This window comes from Spermophilus citellus, assembly GCF_964194105.1.
Source record: "Spermophilus citellus genome assembly, chromosome: 10".
Taxonomy (NCBI): Eukaryota; Metazoa; Chordata; class Mammalia; order Rodentia; family Sciuridae; genus Spermophilus; species Spermophilus citellus.
This window is the reverse complement of record NC_138197.1, coordinates 91,011,493-91,027,849: the sequence shown is the minus strand read 5'-3', so window position 1 is coordinate 91,027,849 and position 16,357 is coordinate 91,011,493. Positions and strand designations below refer to the sequence as shown.

Below are 16,357 nucleotides of genomic sequence, written 5' to 3'. Positions count from 1 at the left end.
AACACTACCTACCTGAAGTCATTTGTTATTTTTGTGTATTGAAATCCAAAGAGGTTAAATGATTTGTCCAAGGCCACATGCCTAATTGTTGTTGGAAAAATAGACTTTCATTATCTAAAGTAATAAATTCATTGTCTTTGTAGCTTCCAAAGCATAAATCAGTGGTTGTAACACTAAATGATTCAGATGATAGTGAATCTGATGGAGAGGCTTCCAAGTCAACAAATAGTGTTTTTGGTGGATTAGAGTCCATGATTAAAGAAGCTAGACGAACTGCTGAGGTAAGTGCTATAATGAAAGGAGAAAAGAAAGAGAATTTGTCCATAGTCATTAAAATTTTTATTTTTTCCTGAAAATTAGATCTTAGAGTTAAAGAATTTTAATACATTTATTTGTGGAAAAAAGTATTTGTGCTCTTTATGTGTACTTTATATAATGAAACATGTAAATCCCCTCTGTGTGTTTCCATTTAACTATTCCCTATTCAATACAGTAAAATTGAGTAATTATCCTGTGTAGTAAGGAAATTTATTTTGGAATTTAATTATGTTAGCCAGACAATTTTTATTAAGGTATGTTTAAAATATAGTGTTTATCTTTTTTTCAGCTGCAACAGTTGTTTAGATATGATTTAGTTAAATGATTTTCAAACATTAGGTCTTGAGTATTTGGTGGACTATAAATTGATTGGGTAGTTAATAACCAGCATTGTTTTTTTTTTAGAAGTTAATAGAAAATGGTGAAGATATTAAATTATTTCTAAATATGTTAGTATATACTGAGTTGCAATGCAAAATGTAAACCTTGCATGGGTCTTTGAACAACTGTTGATATGGTTGACTTCAAATATGTTTTAGCAAGCTTCAAAACCGAAAGTACCTCCAAAATCTGAAAAAGAAAATGATCCTTTGCGAACACCTGAAGCTTTGCCTGAAGAAAAGAAGATTGAATATAGATTGTTAAAGGAAGAGATTGCCAAGTAAGTGGCATTTATATAATTCAGCTTTAAAGTAGATGCTGTTAACCAAACTTCCTTTTGTCTATATAAACATTATTGGTGCTGGAAAATTAGTGATGTGATTTTCATCCTAAAGTTCATGTTTTTATGACTTACACAGATGGGGGAGCCAGATGATCATCTTTAGAGTTAAATGCAGTGAGGCACTGAGATATCTTAGGAAAAGATAAAAGCAGTCAGAAAAGAACTACACTATCAACTTTGAGTGCAAACTTGGAGCTGCATATTAGTCATCATTATAATTAATATGATTAATATTTTTATTTTTTGAAAAATGATTTAAAGAAAAATAGCCTCAGTTTATTTTTTGGTATAATGCATCTATATTATTTTAGTCGTGAGAAGCAGCGTTTGATTAAATCAGATCAGTTGAAGACAAGTTCATCATCACCAGCAAATTCTGATGTGGAAATTGACGGAATTGGCAGAATAGCAATGGTAACTAAGCAGGTTTCAGATGCAGAGGCCAAACTTAAAAAACACAGGTGAGTCTTATCATCTGATTACATGCTTCATTTCTAAATGTTCCTATATTAAGAGGGATATATTTTTGTGATGTATGTCATTAATAAGCATAAGATTACAAATTCTTACACTTGGTAGAATTATAAAAGTGTTTCATTTTATTGAATTATACATAAATTACTAGAATTAACATTTAAATAAAATACCATGTCCTCAAAGAAAAATTATCTTTTTTGGATTTATACCTGGCTTACTCATTGCTACAAGCGTTTCTAAAACCCTTCTTTGGGAAGTTTTCTTCAAAATCTCTGTCAAAAATCTCTGTCAAAAGTTTGTTCATCTGTAGTTAATTAAGGAGAAAGGAGTAGAATTTATAGCCTCATTTCTAACATTATAGACACCTTGGTAGTTTTTCTTAAATTATGAAAAGAAGGTAATTTGGGATGTTTTTATAAGGCATTATAGCCGTCTTAAGGAGATAGTGAATATATAAGGTTTTATTAAATATACAGATGCATTTTCCATTTTTGAGCAAGACCTTAGATAATAAGTATTCAGAACAAAATAAAATACACTTAAAAATAGAGTTTATACTCAGTTTTGGATATTTTCTTGCACTACTGTATATGTAAGATGTGACATCATTTTATGTACAACTAAAAGAAAAATCCTGCTAGTTAGACTGATAACTTTTATAACAAACAAAAAGTGTTTTTAAGACTCTTTATGCACATGCATATTTCCTTCTGCCTCCATCCTTTCTATTAAATAGTCTCTGTTTTTATGATTCATTCTAATGTCAGTAGTTGTGATTGTTGAATTTGGTCTTTGTGGGGAAGGTATTCTTTTTTTATTTTTTTAAACATGATGTTCAGTAGTTTAAAAGGTCCAAAATCTATTTTAAGTTTATTCATATCCATAAATTTGTTTTTTTGTTTAGTTTTTACTTTTTTTAGTCCCAAACCTCTGTGTATCTGTATGATCATTTAAAGATTAGACTTTCCTTCTTTGTATACTTGCTTTGGATAAAATGTGTTAGAGATTTATAAGTTAATTAAATTTACTTAATTATGTTTATTAGATTTTGTGGTGTATGTGTATTAATGAAGCTAAACATAGCAACTTTCTCAAGTTCTCATGAGGTTCCTTATAGAGTCAGATTCAACCGACTTTGAACATTTAGTGTAAGCTTTCAGTTGCAATTTATATTAACTGTGCCTTAAATGATTTCTTAGAACAATCAGTTCTGTGGTTGTTTTCATAAAATGCAATTGCCTATTTGAATACCTGTGTGATTGATGAAAATAAAAATATTTATCCCTTTATGTTCTCAGTTGCACATCATACGTAATGTTTTATAAAATATGTTGCTGCTTTGAAATTTTTGTTTTGATGGTATTAGTCTGCTAGTTTAGAAAACATTGTTAAGAATTTTGTTATTCTCCACTTAGGATTCTCTTGATGAAAGACGAATCTGTTTTAAAGAATCTAGTACAGCAAGAAGCCAAGAAGAAAGAATCTGTTCGAAATGCTGAAACAAAAATCACAAAACTTACAGAACAGCTTCAAGCAACTGAGAAAATTCTCAGTGTTAACAAAATGTTTTTGAAGAAGCTTCAAGAACAAGTAATGGTCCCCCTCTCTTTCTTTTTAATAAAGCCATCAAAATATGTGTAAACTTTAGTTTTTCATTGAGACATAATTTTGGAATAGTTTTTTTTTCCTTTTTTCCTTTCAATTTAATACCCTAAAGCTGCTATGTTTGAGAAAATATTTTCTCTCCCAAGATTTTCGTTTATATCTTGAAATTTTTGTATTTTCAGATTCACAAAGTTCAGCAACGTGTTACAATTAAGAAAGCTTTGACTCTGAAATACGGAGAAGAGCTTGCTCGGGCAAAGGCAGTGGCTAGTAAAGAAATAGGAAAACGTAAACTGGAACAAGATCGCCTTGGAGTAAGTTGCTTGTAGAAATATTTTTGGAAAGCAAAAGATTTTTATGATACTTCTGAGGCTAAGAGATATGTAAAATAATTCAAACTTATTCCTGCAAATTCAATGAGAATAAGATTAAAGCTGGGTTTAAATGTCATCCACATTTTTTTTGATGCTTATTTTTCATTTATTTTTGTCTTTTGACTTTAGTTTTTTGTATATCATAGATTAGCTAGCAAAACTGCTGAAAAGTTAATATTGAACTGTTTTATTCTCTTATTAGCTAAGTAATATTGGCAGGTGTATTATTGGGATAGCACAGTTATCTTGCTAGAAATTGTTTATAAAATCGCAGGAATGTAAAATATTTATATAATTTTCTCCCTTAGCCAAATAAAATGATGAGACTGGACAATTCTCCAATATCAAGTCCAAGAAAGCATTCAGCAGAACTAATTGCTATGGAAAAAAGACGATTACAAAAGCTAGAATATGAATATGCCCTGAAAATTCAAAAATTGAAAGAAGCCCGAGCCCTTAAAGCAAAGGAACAACAAAACATTGCTCCAGTTGTGGAAGAAGAACCTGAATTTTCTTTACCTCAACCCTCGCTTCATGATCTGACACAAGATAAGTTAACCTTGGACACTGAAGAAAATGATGGTGATGATGAAATTTTGTCTGGCTCAAACAGAGAACGAAGAAGATCTTTATTAGAGTCTAATGCTTTTACTAAACCTAATCTTAAGCATACTGATACACCTAACAAAGAATGTATAAATAAACTTATTAAAAATACTGTTGAAAAGCCAGAACTTTTTCTAGGGTTAAAAATTGGTGAATTGCAAAAATTATACTCAAAAGCTGACAGCTTAAAGCAGTTGATTTTAAAAACCACCACAGGCATTACAGAGAAAATTTTGTGTGGTCAGGTAAGTGAACATTTCATATTCTTTATAAAATCTAGAATTAACATACCCTTATTTGCCTTAATAGAATTATTGTTTTTTTGTTTGTTTGTTTGTTTTGTAGGAGATTTCTTTGGATGTGGATTTTGTCACAGCACAGAGTAAAACAACAGAAGTAAAACCATGTCCTTTTAGTCCCTACCATAGTCCTCTTCTAGTTTTTAAGTCCTACAGGTATAAAAGAATGATAAGCTTGAATTTCAATTTTCTTGGTTCTCTTAATATTTTACCTTAAATATTTGATGATAATGAAAAAAAATGGAATTATGGCCACTGAAAAATGGACTTGTCCTTTTAGGGAAAATAAAATGTCTTGCTATTGTATTTGAACCTTATCAGGAAGTGAGGCTAAGCTCACTCTTTGGTTTATCAGTTCTTACTTAATCCAGTTTCTGGCTGCTGATAGAATGTGGATTCTGGATTTCTAACATTTAAGGGTTTGAGGAAAAATAATTGGGGTCTTGTAAGAATTTTTAATTTTGAGTTTTGAATTATTCTCCTCTTTAATCCAAGTAGTGCATTAGTTAGCCTTTATCAGATTGATTGACATTCTCAGAAGGTTAACTCTGTAGGATATTGTATAAAAATGTTTCAGACTACTAGAAGTTGTGTAACTGTTAATGGGTTTTTTGTTTGTTTGTTTGTTTTTTGGTAAACTTGTAGAGCACCAGCTAGGTAGTGTGGACTCTTCCTGGTTTTATATATTTTGGCTAGTAATGTGTACAAGAAATACCAATATTCTATAGCATTTTATGTGGTAAACAAACACTACTTTTAGAAGGTTGTTTTTTTATCTTCTATTCAAATCTTTTATGCTCCCAGTATAAAAGTATCTTATTCCTACCACTTTATATTGTTTCTAGAATTTATTTTGCTAATAATTTAATTAGCAAAATAGTATGCTCAAAGCACAGAAATTTTAACTGAGAAAGAAAAGTTTAAATTTTTCTAGTTTTCTAAAGGACTTTATGGAACATAACGTGGCTGTTCATTCTTCTTAGATTTAGTCCATATTATCGAACAAAGGAAAAACTTCCTTTAAGCTCGGTATCATACAGTAATATGATTGAACCGGATCAGTGTTTCTGCCGTTTCGACTTAACCGGAACATGTAATGATGATGATTGTCAGTGGTGAGTAGGTTTTATTTGTGAACATTTAATAATTTAAAAGAAGGTCTTTGTTGCTTAACTTTGATATGTGTAATATCTTTCTGTTATTTTAGGCAGCATACTCAAGACTACACACTTAGCCGAAAACAGCTATTCCAGGACATTCTGTCATATAATCTGTCTTTGATTGGTTGTTCAGAGACAAGCACTGATGAAGAAATTGCTACTGCAGCAGGTTTTTAAGGACTTCTTTTTTTTCCCTAAGTGAAAATTTGAGTTTAGAAAATATGAACTTTTATATAAAACAGTTGTTGTTGACATTGTTAAATAACTGTAATAATTCAGTACATTCACCTATGGCACTTTTAGATTTTTCTCCGAGCAATATAGTAACCACTAACCACATGTTGCTCTTTAAGTTTATATTAATTAAAATTAAATAAAAATAAAATTTACTTCCTTATTCACACTGGCCATATTTCGGTGGCCATGTGTGGCAAGTGTTTACCAATAGGACAGCAGAGATTTAAGACATTTCCATCATTACAGAGAGATCTTTGGACAGAGCTCATGTTCAGTTTATTTAGAAGAAAATATTGACCTATTTGTATAGACATTTTACTAATGAGTTTTAAACTTAGAACCCTATTTTTATTTATTGTTAAAAATAGGGGCAGTGTAGAGCCAGGCATAGTGGCACATGTCTGCAATCCCAGCAACTTGGCAGCCTGAAGCAGGAGGATTATGAGTTCAAAGCCAGCCTCACAAATTAGGCACTTAGCAACTCAGCAAGACCCTGTCTCTAAATGAAATATAAAAAGGGGCTTGGGATGTGGCTCAGTGGTTGAGCTCCCCTGAGTTCAATCCTCAGTATCCAAAAAAAAAAAAAAAAAGTGGGGCATGCCGGGGAGGGGAACTGGGGGTGTAGCTCAGTGGTTAAGCATCCCTGGTACCAAAAAAAAAAAAAAAAGAGGATGAGAAGAAAAAAAATAATAATGATAGGGGCAGTGTATAACTATAAAGCTCTAACAAGAAAAGTAAAAATAGAGGCAGACTGGAAGTTAAGATGGTATAATTTCAAATTATATAATTCAATAGAAACGTCTTTGACATTGTAGAAAGTATAGATTACTGTCAGTCATTGTGAGAAGCAAGCTTTGTTAAGTTTTTCTTCAGATTTTGGTGCCAATTAATAAACCATGAGGGAATTAATTGATATTTATTAATTTAGTGTTGTCATAATATAGAATGATGATAAATGCACTGAATCTGTTATTATCATTCCTAGTGTGGTACTTAAAATTTATTTTATTTAAATAAAGTTCATTTTAGGAAATACTTTTTTTTTTTTTTTGTTAGTTCAAATTGGGTATAGAATATGGTAGAATTTGCTGTAGTAGTTAAGGCAATGTAAGCCTTGCCCTCTCAGAGATCATTGGTGTTATTGACTAGTACTTTATATGCTTTAATTCTTAAGCTGTTCTTTGTTTTATACTCTTACATTACTATAGTTGCTGCAATTGATTTTTTTTTTTTTTTTAATGAAAATAGCATTTCTCTTATTTCAGAAAAATATGTTGAGAAACTTTTTGGAGTAAACAAAGATCGAATGTCAATGGACCAGATGGCTGTTCTCCTTGTTAGCAATATCAATGAAAGTAAAGGTCATAGTAAGTATGTCTGCGTGTGTAGGTGTGTGTGTGTGTGTATGTAGGTGTGTGTATCTAAAAGAGACCTTTTAGTTTCCATATGACAGCAAAGTTTTTTGGCATTATGTTCTTTATATAAAATGAAGGTTATTTTTAACAATAGAGTACATGTAGTAGTACTCAAGTATTATTTGAGTAGCCATAAAAAAAAAAAAAAACTAGTCATGTCACTTACCCATCTTCTATTTTAGCACCTCCATTTACAACCTACAAGGATAAAAGAAAATGGAAGCCAAAATTTTGGAGAAAACCTATGTCAGAGAATAGCTTTAGTAGTGATGATGAACAGTCTACAGGACCAATTAAGTATGGTAAGAAGTTATGTAACTTAAAATCCAGAATTTCTAAAATGTGGTTCATCTAAATACTTGGCTAATCTTTCAGTGTATCTGTTAGCCTAGTTTTATTTTTGTTTTTTGCATACTTTTTTTGTTATAGATGGGCACAACACCTTTATTTTATTTGTTTTTTTATTTTTATGTGGTGCTGGGGATTGAACCCAGTGCCTCATACATGCTAGGCAAGCGCTCTACCAGAGCCATACCCCCAGCCCTGTTAGCCTAGTGTTTTTCAAAAAAATTTTATTTTCTTAAAACTGATGTCATTGGTGTTTTTAAGTTTTTAAAAACAGTGCCATTATGTGAAGATGTGAATTTGGTGTCAACATATCTTATATACAGAGATATGATAAATTGTGGTATAAAGGTGTATTAAGAATTGCAATGCAGGGGCTGGGGATGTGGCTCAAGCGGTAGCGTGCTCGCCTGGCATGCGTGCGGCTCGGGTTCGATCCTCAGCACCACATACAAACAAGGATGTTGTGTCCGCCGAGAACTAAAAAATAAATATTAAAAATTCTCTCTCTCTCTCCTCTCTCCTCTCTCACTCTCTCTTAAAAAAAAAAGAATTGTAATGCAAATAATAATAATAAGAGAGCTCATATAAATAAATAAATAAAAACAGTGCCATTGGTGTTTGCAATGTAGTTATTCATTGTGAATTGTTCCTGATATTGAAGGATTTCTTTTTCTTTTTCTTTTTAATTTTTTTGGTACCAGGGATTAAACCCAGAGGCACTCAACTGCTGAGCCATATCCACAGCCAGCCCTTTTAATTTTTTATTGTAAGACAGGTTCTCACTAAGTTGCATAGGGCCTTGCTAAGTCACTGAGGCGGGCCTTGCTAAGTTACTGAGGCTGGCCTTGAACTTGCACTCCTCCTTGAACTTGCACAGCCTCCTGAGTCACTGAGATTATAGCATGTGCCCCGTGCCTGGCTGAAGGATGTTTTACATTTATGGTCTCTGTCCAGAAAATGTAAGAAATGCTTCTTAGTAAACATGTTTCTTCATGTATTTCCAAAAACACTTGAGTAGGATGAGGGAAATAGTACTGCTCTCATTTTAGAACTACTGCCTGGCTGGTTCCTTCCTCGAAGACAGGTATTCTATTTTACTTTCAGTTTGTTTTTTGACGTCTAGTAGGTTCACAAAATGAATGAATGAATGAATGAACGAACGAACAAACAAATAACATGAATGGTACCTAATTGTCAAGCATATCTGGCATTCTTATTTCAAGTTTGGATAATTTATTTACTATTTGTGGATTAGCAAATACCTATCCAATTATATATCCAATTATACTTTCATGTGCTTATTTAAGTTAATGCAATACTTCCCTAGATGTGGTAGAAGTCTGGGCTGGGGATGTGGCTCAAGCGGTAGCGCGCTCGCCTGGCATGCGTGCGGCCCGGGTTCGATCCTCAGCACCACATACCAACAAAGATGTTGTGTCCGCCGAGAACTAAAAAATAAATATTAAAAAAATCCTCTCTCTCTCTCTCTCTCTCTCCCCCTCTCTCCTCTCTCACTCTCTCTTAAAAAAAAAAAAAGAAGTCATCTTTATAAATTTTAACTTTCAGTTAATTTCTTAATTATAATATACAGCTAATGAATTATCGGATATCATTTATCATTAAAAATGGGAGCCATAATTCTAGTTTACCAACAGAGTCCTAATCTGTTGATGTGATGTAATCTTTAATAGTGCCATTTTTCACTCTCAGAGATGTCCAGGTTTTGATGATAAATTGTTTGAGAACTCTACTTTAAACTATGATTTATTAAATGTCATTAGAATCTTTTTTCCTATATTTTTACTGGTGATTATAATTATACATAATATTGGAATTTGTTGTTATATAATTGTACATGCACACAGTTTAATAATATAATTCAGTTAATATTGTTCCCCATTACATGTTGTTAGATTCTTTAGGTTTTTAGATTATTTTTAAAAATGAGATCAGTTGTTTTTCTTGGTTATATAGATAAAGTACAAAGCTAATGACACTTTTCCTTATAGCCTTCCAGCCAGAGAACCAAATAAATGTTCCAGCTTTGGATACGGTTGTCACTCCAGATGATGTCAGATATTTTACAAATGAAACTGATGACATTGCTAATTTAGAAGCAAGTGTACTTGAAAATCCTTCTCATGTACAACTTTGGCTCAAGCTTGCGTACAAGTACTTGAATCAAAATGAGGGGTAGGTCAGCTTCAAATCTTTAAAGTATTGCACATGTATTTTTTAAATTTGAGGTTTATTTTGCCTATGGTAATCAGGTTATCCGAGTGTCAGAAGAGTCTGTTTTTATGTGTGCTGAGGATCGAACCCAGTGCACCTCCCACATGCTAGGTGAGCACTCTACAGCTGAGCCACAACCCCAGCCCTGAGTCTTTATTTTTTGACAGTGACAAAAGTATTTTATTGTTTTTAAAAGCCATTAGAAAATTTAAGACTTAGATCTTATATTTGTGTATGGGTAATAAATTATTCTAAAGTTTTTATGATGTTACTTCAAAGTATGTTTATATTAAAATAGTAAATTCTGAGTGGTAAAAGAATTTTTAAAAGTCAAGTAATAATTTCTTAAATTATATTAAAGTAATGGAAACAGCTTAAATTTATATATTTGTGTTTTTATTTATATTATTAATTTTTTTCAGTGCTGGAGATTGAACCCAGTACCTTGCATATGTTAGGCAAGTGCTCTACCACTGAACTACATCCCCAGCACTATAACTGTAATTGTGAACTAGAATAATCAGGATTTTTTCAATAGGTTACTCTGATAGATCTATCTTAAAATTTAATATAAAAGCTTTTATAAAGCAGCTAGAGTGCCACTAAACCACCCATGCCTGAATATGGTGCTTATTTAACTTTCCTTCTGTGTCATTTCCATGCTGATGGGATAAGTTACCATATTTTCATTTACTGAGCGAAGGCCAAAAGTATTGTACAGTATTTTATGAGTAGAATCATGAGAGAGAATTATCTTCTCCAAGAGATAGCAAGCCCTTGACTGTTGAAAAGAACTATTATATTGAAAGCTTTGATATTTTGTGCTGGCAATAGCTGGCCTTGAGAGAGAGTTGTTTAACTTTTCCTGTTCCCAAACAGTGTAAATCATAAAAGGTATTGCAGAATATGGACATAGATCACATTTGAACTTGATAATCTTTGTGGTTTTATAACACTGTTTTTAATCGGGTAAATGCTTACTGAACATCCACTTAAAAAGAAATTGTTGGGGCTGGGGATGTAGCTCAAGCCATAACGCGCTCATGTGGCATGCGCGGGGCACTGGGTTCGATCCTCAACACCACATAAAATAAAGATGTTGTGTCCATCGAAAACTGAAAAATAAATATTAAAAATATTTTCTCTCTTCTCTCTCTCTTTTAAAAAAAAAGAAAGAAAGAAATTGTTGGGTCTTTTTTTTTTTTTTTTGACAGATATGATTTAAAATCCTAATGTATTTCTCTCTGTTGTGATCCTGTCTGGCTTCTTGGTAGGTTCTGATAGAAAGTGGAATTAAAGATTGGCTCATTTGATTAAACCTATTTAAAATTTCAAGCATTTTTCTAAAAACGCACTCCTACTGCTTTTTTTAAACATACAGACTGTGTTCAGAATCCCTGGATTCTGCTTTAAATGTACTGGCTCGAGCATTGGAAAACAACAAGGACAATCCAGAAATTTGGTGCCATTACCTCAGATTGTTCTCAAAAAGAGGAACCAAGGAGGAGGTGCAGGAAATGTGTGAAACAGCTGTTGAATATGCTCCTGATTATCAGAGCTTTTGGACTGTGAGTAGAAAAGATAACATAGTTGTTTGGTGTGTTTGTGTGTTCATAACTCTTTGGGGCATCTTAAAAATTTATATATAGTTTAATAGATTATGTGCTTTATCTTGATATAGATAAATAACCTTACTTTCAGTTTCTAGTAACCTCAAAGCAACTTCCAATTTAGGCCACATAAGAAGAAAATACTTAATCAAGATGTGAATTTTGTTGTTGTTGTTGTTAACATTGTTGGTAAGGAAGAAATATAAAGTTATTAAATATTTCACAACTGTCTATTCTTACACAGTTTTGGTTTGAGCAAAGTTATGTGTAGTTTTTGCAAAGCATCTGAATTTTTTTTCATTATAAATTTCAAGACATGTATAAGGTTGTCATGAATGTCAGGAAGCATTTTATTCTTTTTATTCATTTTGGTCTTTTTACTATTTATCTTAATTGCTTATGGAAGTAACCCTAATCTGTAGCTCACACTAATATTAACCTTGCCAGGATACAAAGATTTGGTGAAAAAATTGATTTCTTCCTTTCTCTGAGAGAATAGGATTTTTCTTATCCTCACTTAATCAATTTGCAAAAGAGAATATATATTTAGTAGTATTTGAACTTTTATCAGCTAAATTCAGAAACCACTAGATTCAGATATTTTTTTCAGATAGATAGGTCTGATAGCAATAGATCTATCTATCTATCTGTCTATTTGTTTATTTATTAATGTGCTGGGGATTGGCACCAGGCCCTTGCATATGCGAAGCACACACTTTATCCCTGAGCTACTTTCTTAATCCCACAAATATGTTATTGTTTTTGTTCCTTAGTTTTGAGATGGGGTCTTTAATACATGGCCTAGTCTAGCCTCAAACTCCTGGACTCTAGCAGTCCTCCCACCTCAGCCTCTCAAGTAGCTGGGGCTATAGTCATGCATCACTGAGGCCCAGATTTATTATTTGCTTTCTAACTGGAATTCACACCCACATAGGTAAAATTGTATCCCTTAAGGAATGAGCTTGTTCTTACTCTTTGAATTTAGATACTGAAATCGATTTGCATAGTTAAGCTTGCTTGATTTTATTTTTTTAAGTTTTATTTTAGTTGTTGATGGACCACTTTACTTAATTCATTTATTTATATGCAGTGCTGAGAATCGAACCCAGTGCCTCATACATGCTAGACAAGTGCTCTACCACTGAGCCCTAGCCCCAGTCTCTTGATTTTATTTTGTATTTATTATTTAAAAAATTTTTGTGTTTCATTTTTACTTATTAAAATTTTTTTATTGTTGCAAAATTATGCCTGTTAGTGGGATTTATTGCTACATATTTGCACATGTACATAATAAAGATGCTTTATTTCTGTCCTGGAGGCTTGTCACCACAATTGATGCTGTTGATCACCACAAGATTTTATAGTGTAGAGTATTCTAGAGAAGTAATTTTTTTTTGAAATTGTATGATCTTTATTTTGTTTTGCCATGCATTTCTAATGTAGATGCTATTCTCAAAAGACAATTACATATATCTAAGTAGCAATGCACATTGTGTGGGATCATAAGCGTGAACTTTTGGATATCCATCATGGCTTTGCTGCAGTTTACTTATTGATTTAGGAAAGAGATGAAATTGCTTCAGTACTGATTCTGAGAGCACATCTATGTTATTAATTTTTTAACTGATTTTACTTCCCAAGATGTGATAGAAGGGGAAATCTGGGGAATAGTACTGGAAGATGTTTTATACATTTTTATAATTTTCCTTTTGCAGAAATCGAAGATTTGATAAGAAACAGTTTCTTAATGAAATGTGAAAATTTTGTAGGTTTAGTTTATTCCTATAAAGTAGGATTAATAATATGAAACCCCTTTGGGCAGTTTCTACACCTAGAAAGCACCTTTGAAGAAAAAGATTACGTATGTGAGAGAATGGTGGAGTTTCTGATGGGAGCAGCCAAACGTGAAACATCAGATATTCTGTCCTTTCAGCTTTTGGAAGCTCTTTTGTTTAGAGTTCAGCTGCACATATTTACTGGAAGATGCCAAAGTGCACTTGCAATTTTACAGGTAAACACTTATTATATTTCACTTCAGTTTGGAGACAATCTTTTAAAGGGTCTGGCACATTATGGGTAGCTTTGTCTGGTGGTGGGAGTATAGGCTTTGGAATTGAATCTTTGTTTTGCTTTTTACTAATATGTTGTGTAATTGGATTTGATGAGGATAGTTTCTCAATAGAATGTTCATAAAGTTCAGATGGAGAGATTGTATGTTAGGTACCCACCAGATAACTTCAAAATTCAAATCATAAGAGAAAAATCAATCCATAATTAAAATCATCTATATTCATATGGTTTTGGGGTGTGCTTTTACTATTTTGTCTTTATCTTACTAGATTTTAAGTATTAAGCCCTTAAAATTGTACAAAAATAAATTTGATCCTATTTCATTTACTATGCCATAAGTTTTAAGATAGTAAAAATTAAATGTTTATCTAGTATCATATCTCTAAAGAGCTTTTTCATTAAAAATTCAGTAATTATCAGAATGTTTATTTAGTTATTTGAGAACGACTTCAAAGAAGTTAACTCTTTTATTCTTTACCTTTGAATCTTATAGTAAACTGGAGTAATTTAAAAAAGCACTTTCAATTTTTTTTAAATTTTACCTAGAATGCATTAAAATTGGCTAATGATGAAATAGTAGCTGAATACCTTAAAACAAGTGATCGATGTTTGGCATGGCTGGCCTACATACATCTTATTGAATTCAACATTCTCCCTTCAAAATTTTATGATCCGTCTAATGCTAATCCTTCAAGAATAGTTAACACAGAACCATTTGTAATGCCATGGCAAGCAGTTCAAGATGTAAAGACTAATCCAGACCTGTTGTTAGCAGTTTTTGAAGGTAAGTATAAATGTTTATAAGTTATAATATCAACTATTATAAATTAGAACATCAGTTTACTTGTGATTCTTCAAAATTAAGTGGAATAAATTTGCATATTATAAGTTTAGTTTTATGGTTTATTATGTAAATTTTTTAAAAAGATTGAATTGGATAAAAAGGGCATTGGCATCTTACACAACACAATTTCTGAATAAATAAATTACACATTTCTGAATATGGTAAAAGGAGATGAGTTGAGTACATAGGTAATATATATTACATAGGTTTGATGGTGTTGATTGCATCAGAGAAACTAGGTACTTTTTTTAAAAAAACAGTTTATTAAGGTGGAAATTTAAAAAGATGTCTTCTCAAGTAATTAATATTTTCACCACCAATCAATGAGTTTGATTGCTGTTGTATTCTAAATGATATATCTGTTGTTGGACAGATATAGGGCATAAAGCCTTTTCCTTCCTAAACAGTTTATAGCCTACTCAGAAGATAAAAGCCATACATCTGACATAATTATTAAATATACAATGCCATATAGCTCTTTATTCGTTTGTAGTATAAGTTGTATGCTACAGAAGAAACTAGGATCTGTGACTTACAGAATTATTTGATATATTCCATGAACCCAAAGCGAAGTGATTGTTGTAGGTTGATATGATCAGAAAAGACTTCATAGAAGAATTGGATCTTGGAGCTGGACCTTGAAGCAGGACTATGATGTGACATAGTGGGCCTTCTCAAAGATGCTTGTATTATTTATATCTGTATTTTCTATGAACCTATGATGAATCTCGACTGATTAAGTCCCTATGATGTATTAGTAAGTTTAGTAAATTCTTGTTGAATAATGCAGTGAAAAAAGAGAAAAGAAGGGATATTTATGTTAGGAGAGCTAAATAAATAGAGCTAAATAAAAGCAACAAGTAAATAGTAATTTGTATAGTGGATTTGAAGGGAAATTTTAAGATTAGAGTTCCTATAAAGTGGGAATTTTGTGCTAGGTAATGAAGGGATTAATTTTGGTAAGTGAAATGATACCAGTTGACTTTGAAAGTGTGGTAGATACTATTGGCAATAGGGATGCTTGAAGGAAGAGAGAATGTGATTCAGAGAAATTTTACCACAGGTCAGAAAACTCACCAGAAACTGAGATAAGTCATCACAAAGAGATGGGGGACAGAATAAATGTCAGTGAAGAGGAGAAGGAATAATCCCAGCTGATTTCAAGGTTTTAAGACTTAGAAAAGATATTTTATGTCTGTACAAATAAGTAAAAATGAATTCTATATTATGTATAATTATAATGCACCAACAAAAATATCTGGAAAAGAGGAACAAAAAAAGAAATGTACACAGGGTCGGTGTTTGTGGCTCAGTGGTGGAGTGCTTTCCTAGCATGTATGAGGCACTGGGTTCTACTCTCAGCACCACATAAAAATAAATAAAATGAAAGTATGTGTACATCTACTAAAATTGTAAATGTACACAAAATTAAGTAAATTTAAGACTGAGAAAAGTGACATTAATAGAAAACTACTATGTTTATTAGGATTAGTGACTAATTGGTCATCTAAGTGGAAAGGTGGAAATGATTCTTAGCAGATGGAAATGAGAAAGTTGACTCCAAAAGGACTATTATGGATAGATAAATGGATGTGAGAGCTATTAGTATAGAAGTTTATATATTAAAAGTACTTGACAGTTTTCAATGTGCTCTTAAAATAAATTATTCAGTACAGATAGAGCAGCCCTAATGTGATCAAAATATGAAATGTTCAAAAATCCAAAATACTTTGAGCAAGATACCATAAATGGAAAATTTCACAACTGATTTCATGTGATGGGTCATAGACAAAATGCAGTTCCCCCCAAAAAATACTGTATAAAATTACCTTGAGGTAGATGAGATAAATATGAATTTTGTGTTCAAAAAATGGGTCTCATCCCCATGGTTTCTCATTATATACTTGAAAATATTCCAAAACACCCCAAATCCAAAATCTGAAACACTTCTGATGTTTAGGTACTAAACCTGTAGCTGAAGCTATGAGATATTTTTTCTGAGGATGGGAGATTTAAGAGCATAGCAGTAAGGAGTAAA

The 16,357-nt window shown here is 32.0% G+C and overlaps 1 protein-coding gene across 4 annotated transcripts in view; it reads left to right on the top strand.

The window, feature by feature from the left end:
• Positions 1–16,357, top strand: part of ZFC3H1 (zinc finger C3H1-type containing) — a 49,108-nt gene that overhangs the window by 22,161 nt on the left and 10,590 nt on the right. For all 4 annotated transcript variants that reach the window (XR_014024164.1, XR_014024165.1, XM_081311055.1 and 1 more), the window contains exons 10-24: positions 144–281; positions 858–979; positions 1,354–1,503; positions 2,935–3,109; positions 3,307–3,438; positions 3,807–4,349; positions 4,450–4,559; positions 5,387–5,518; positions 5,611–5,732; positions 7,066–7,167; positions 7,398–7,517; positions 9,573–9,756; positions 11,177–11,363; positions 13,228–13,416; positions 14,022–14,259. Coding sequence is in view for 2 of the 4 variants with exons in the window: in XM_081311055.1 (XP_081167181.1) it covers positions 144–281; positions 858–979; positions 1,354–1,503; positions 2,935–3,109; positions 3,307–3,438; positions 3,807–4,349; positions 4,450–4,559; positions 5,387–5,518; positions 5,611–5,732; positions 7,066–7,167; positions 7,398–7,517; positions 9,573–9,756; positions 11,177–11,363; positions 13,228–13,416; positions 14,022–14,259 (2,644 nt within the window). In the remaining 2 variants the exon portion in view is untranslated. The remainder of the gene's footprint in view (positions 1–143; positions 282–857; positions 980–1,353; positions 1,504–2,934; positions 3,110–3,306; positions 3,439–3,806; positions 4,350–4,449; positions 4,560–5,386; positions 5,519–5,610; positions 5,733–7,065; positions 7,168–7,397; positions 7,518–9,572; positions 9,757–11,176; positions 11,364–13,227; positions 13,417–14,021; positions 14,260–16,357) is intronic.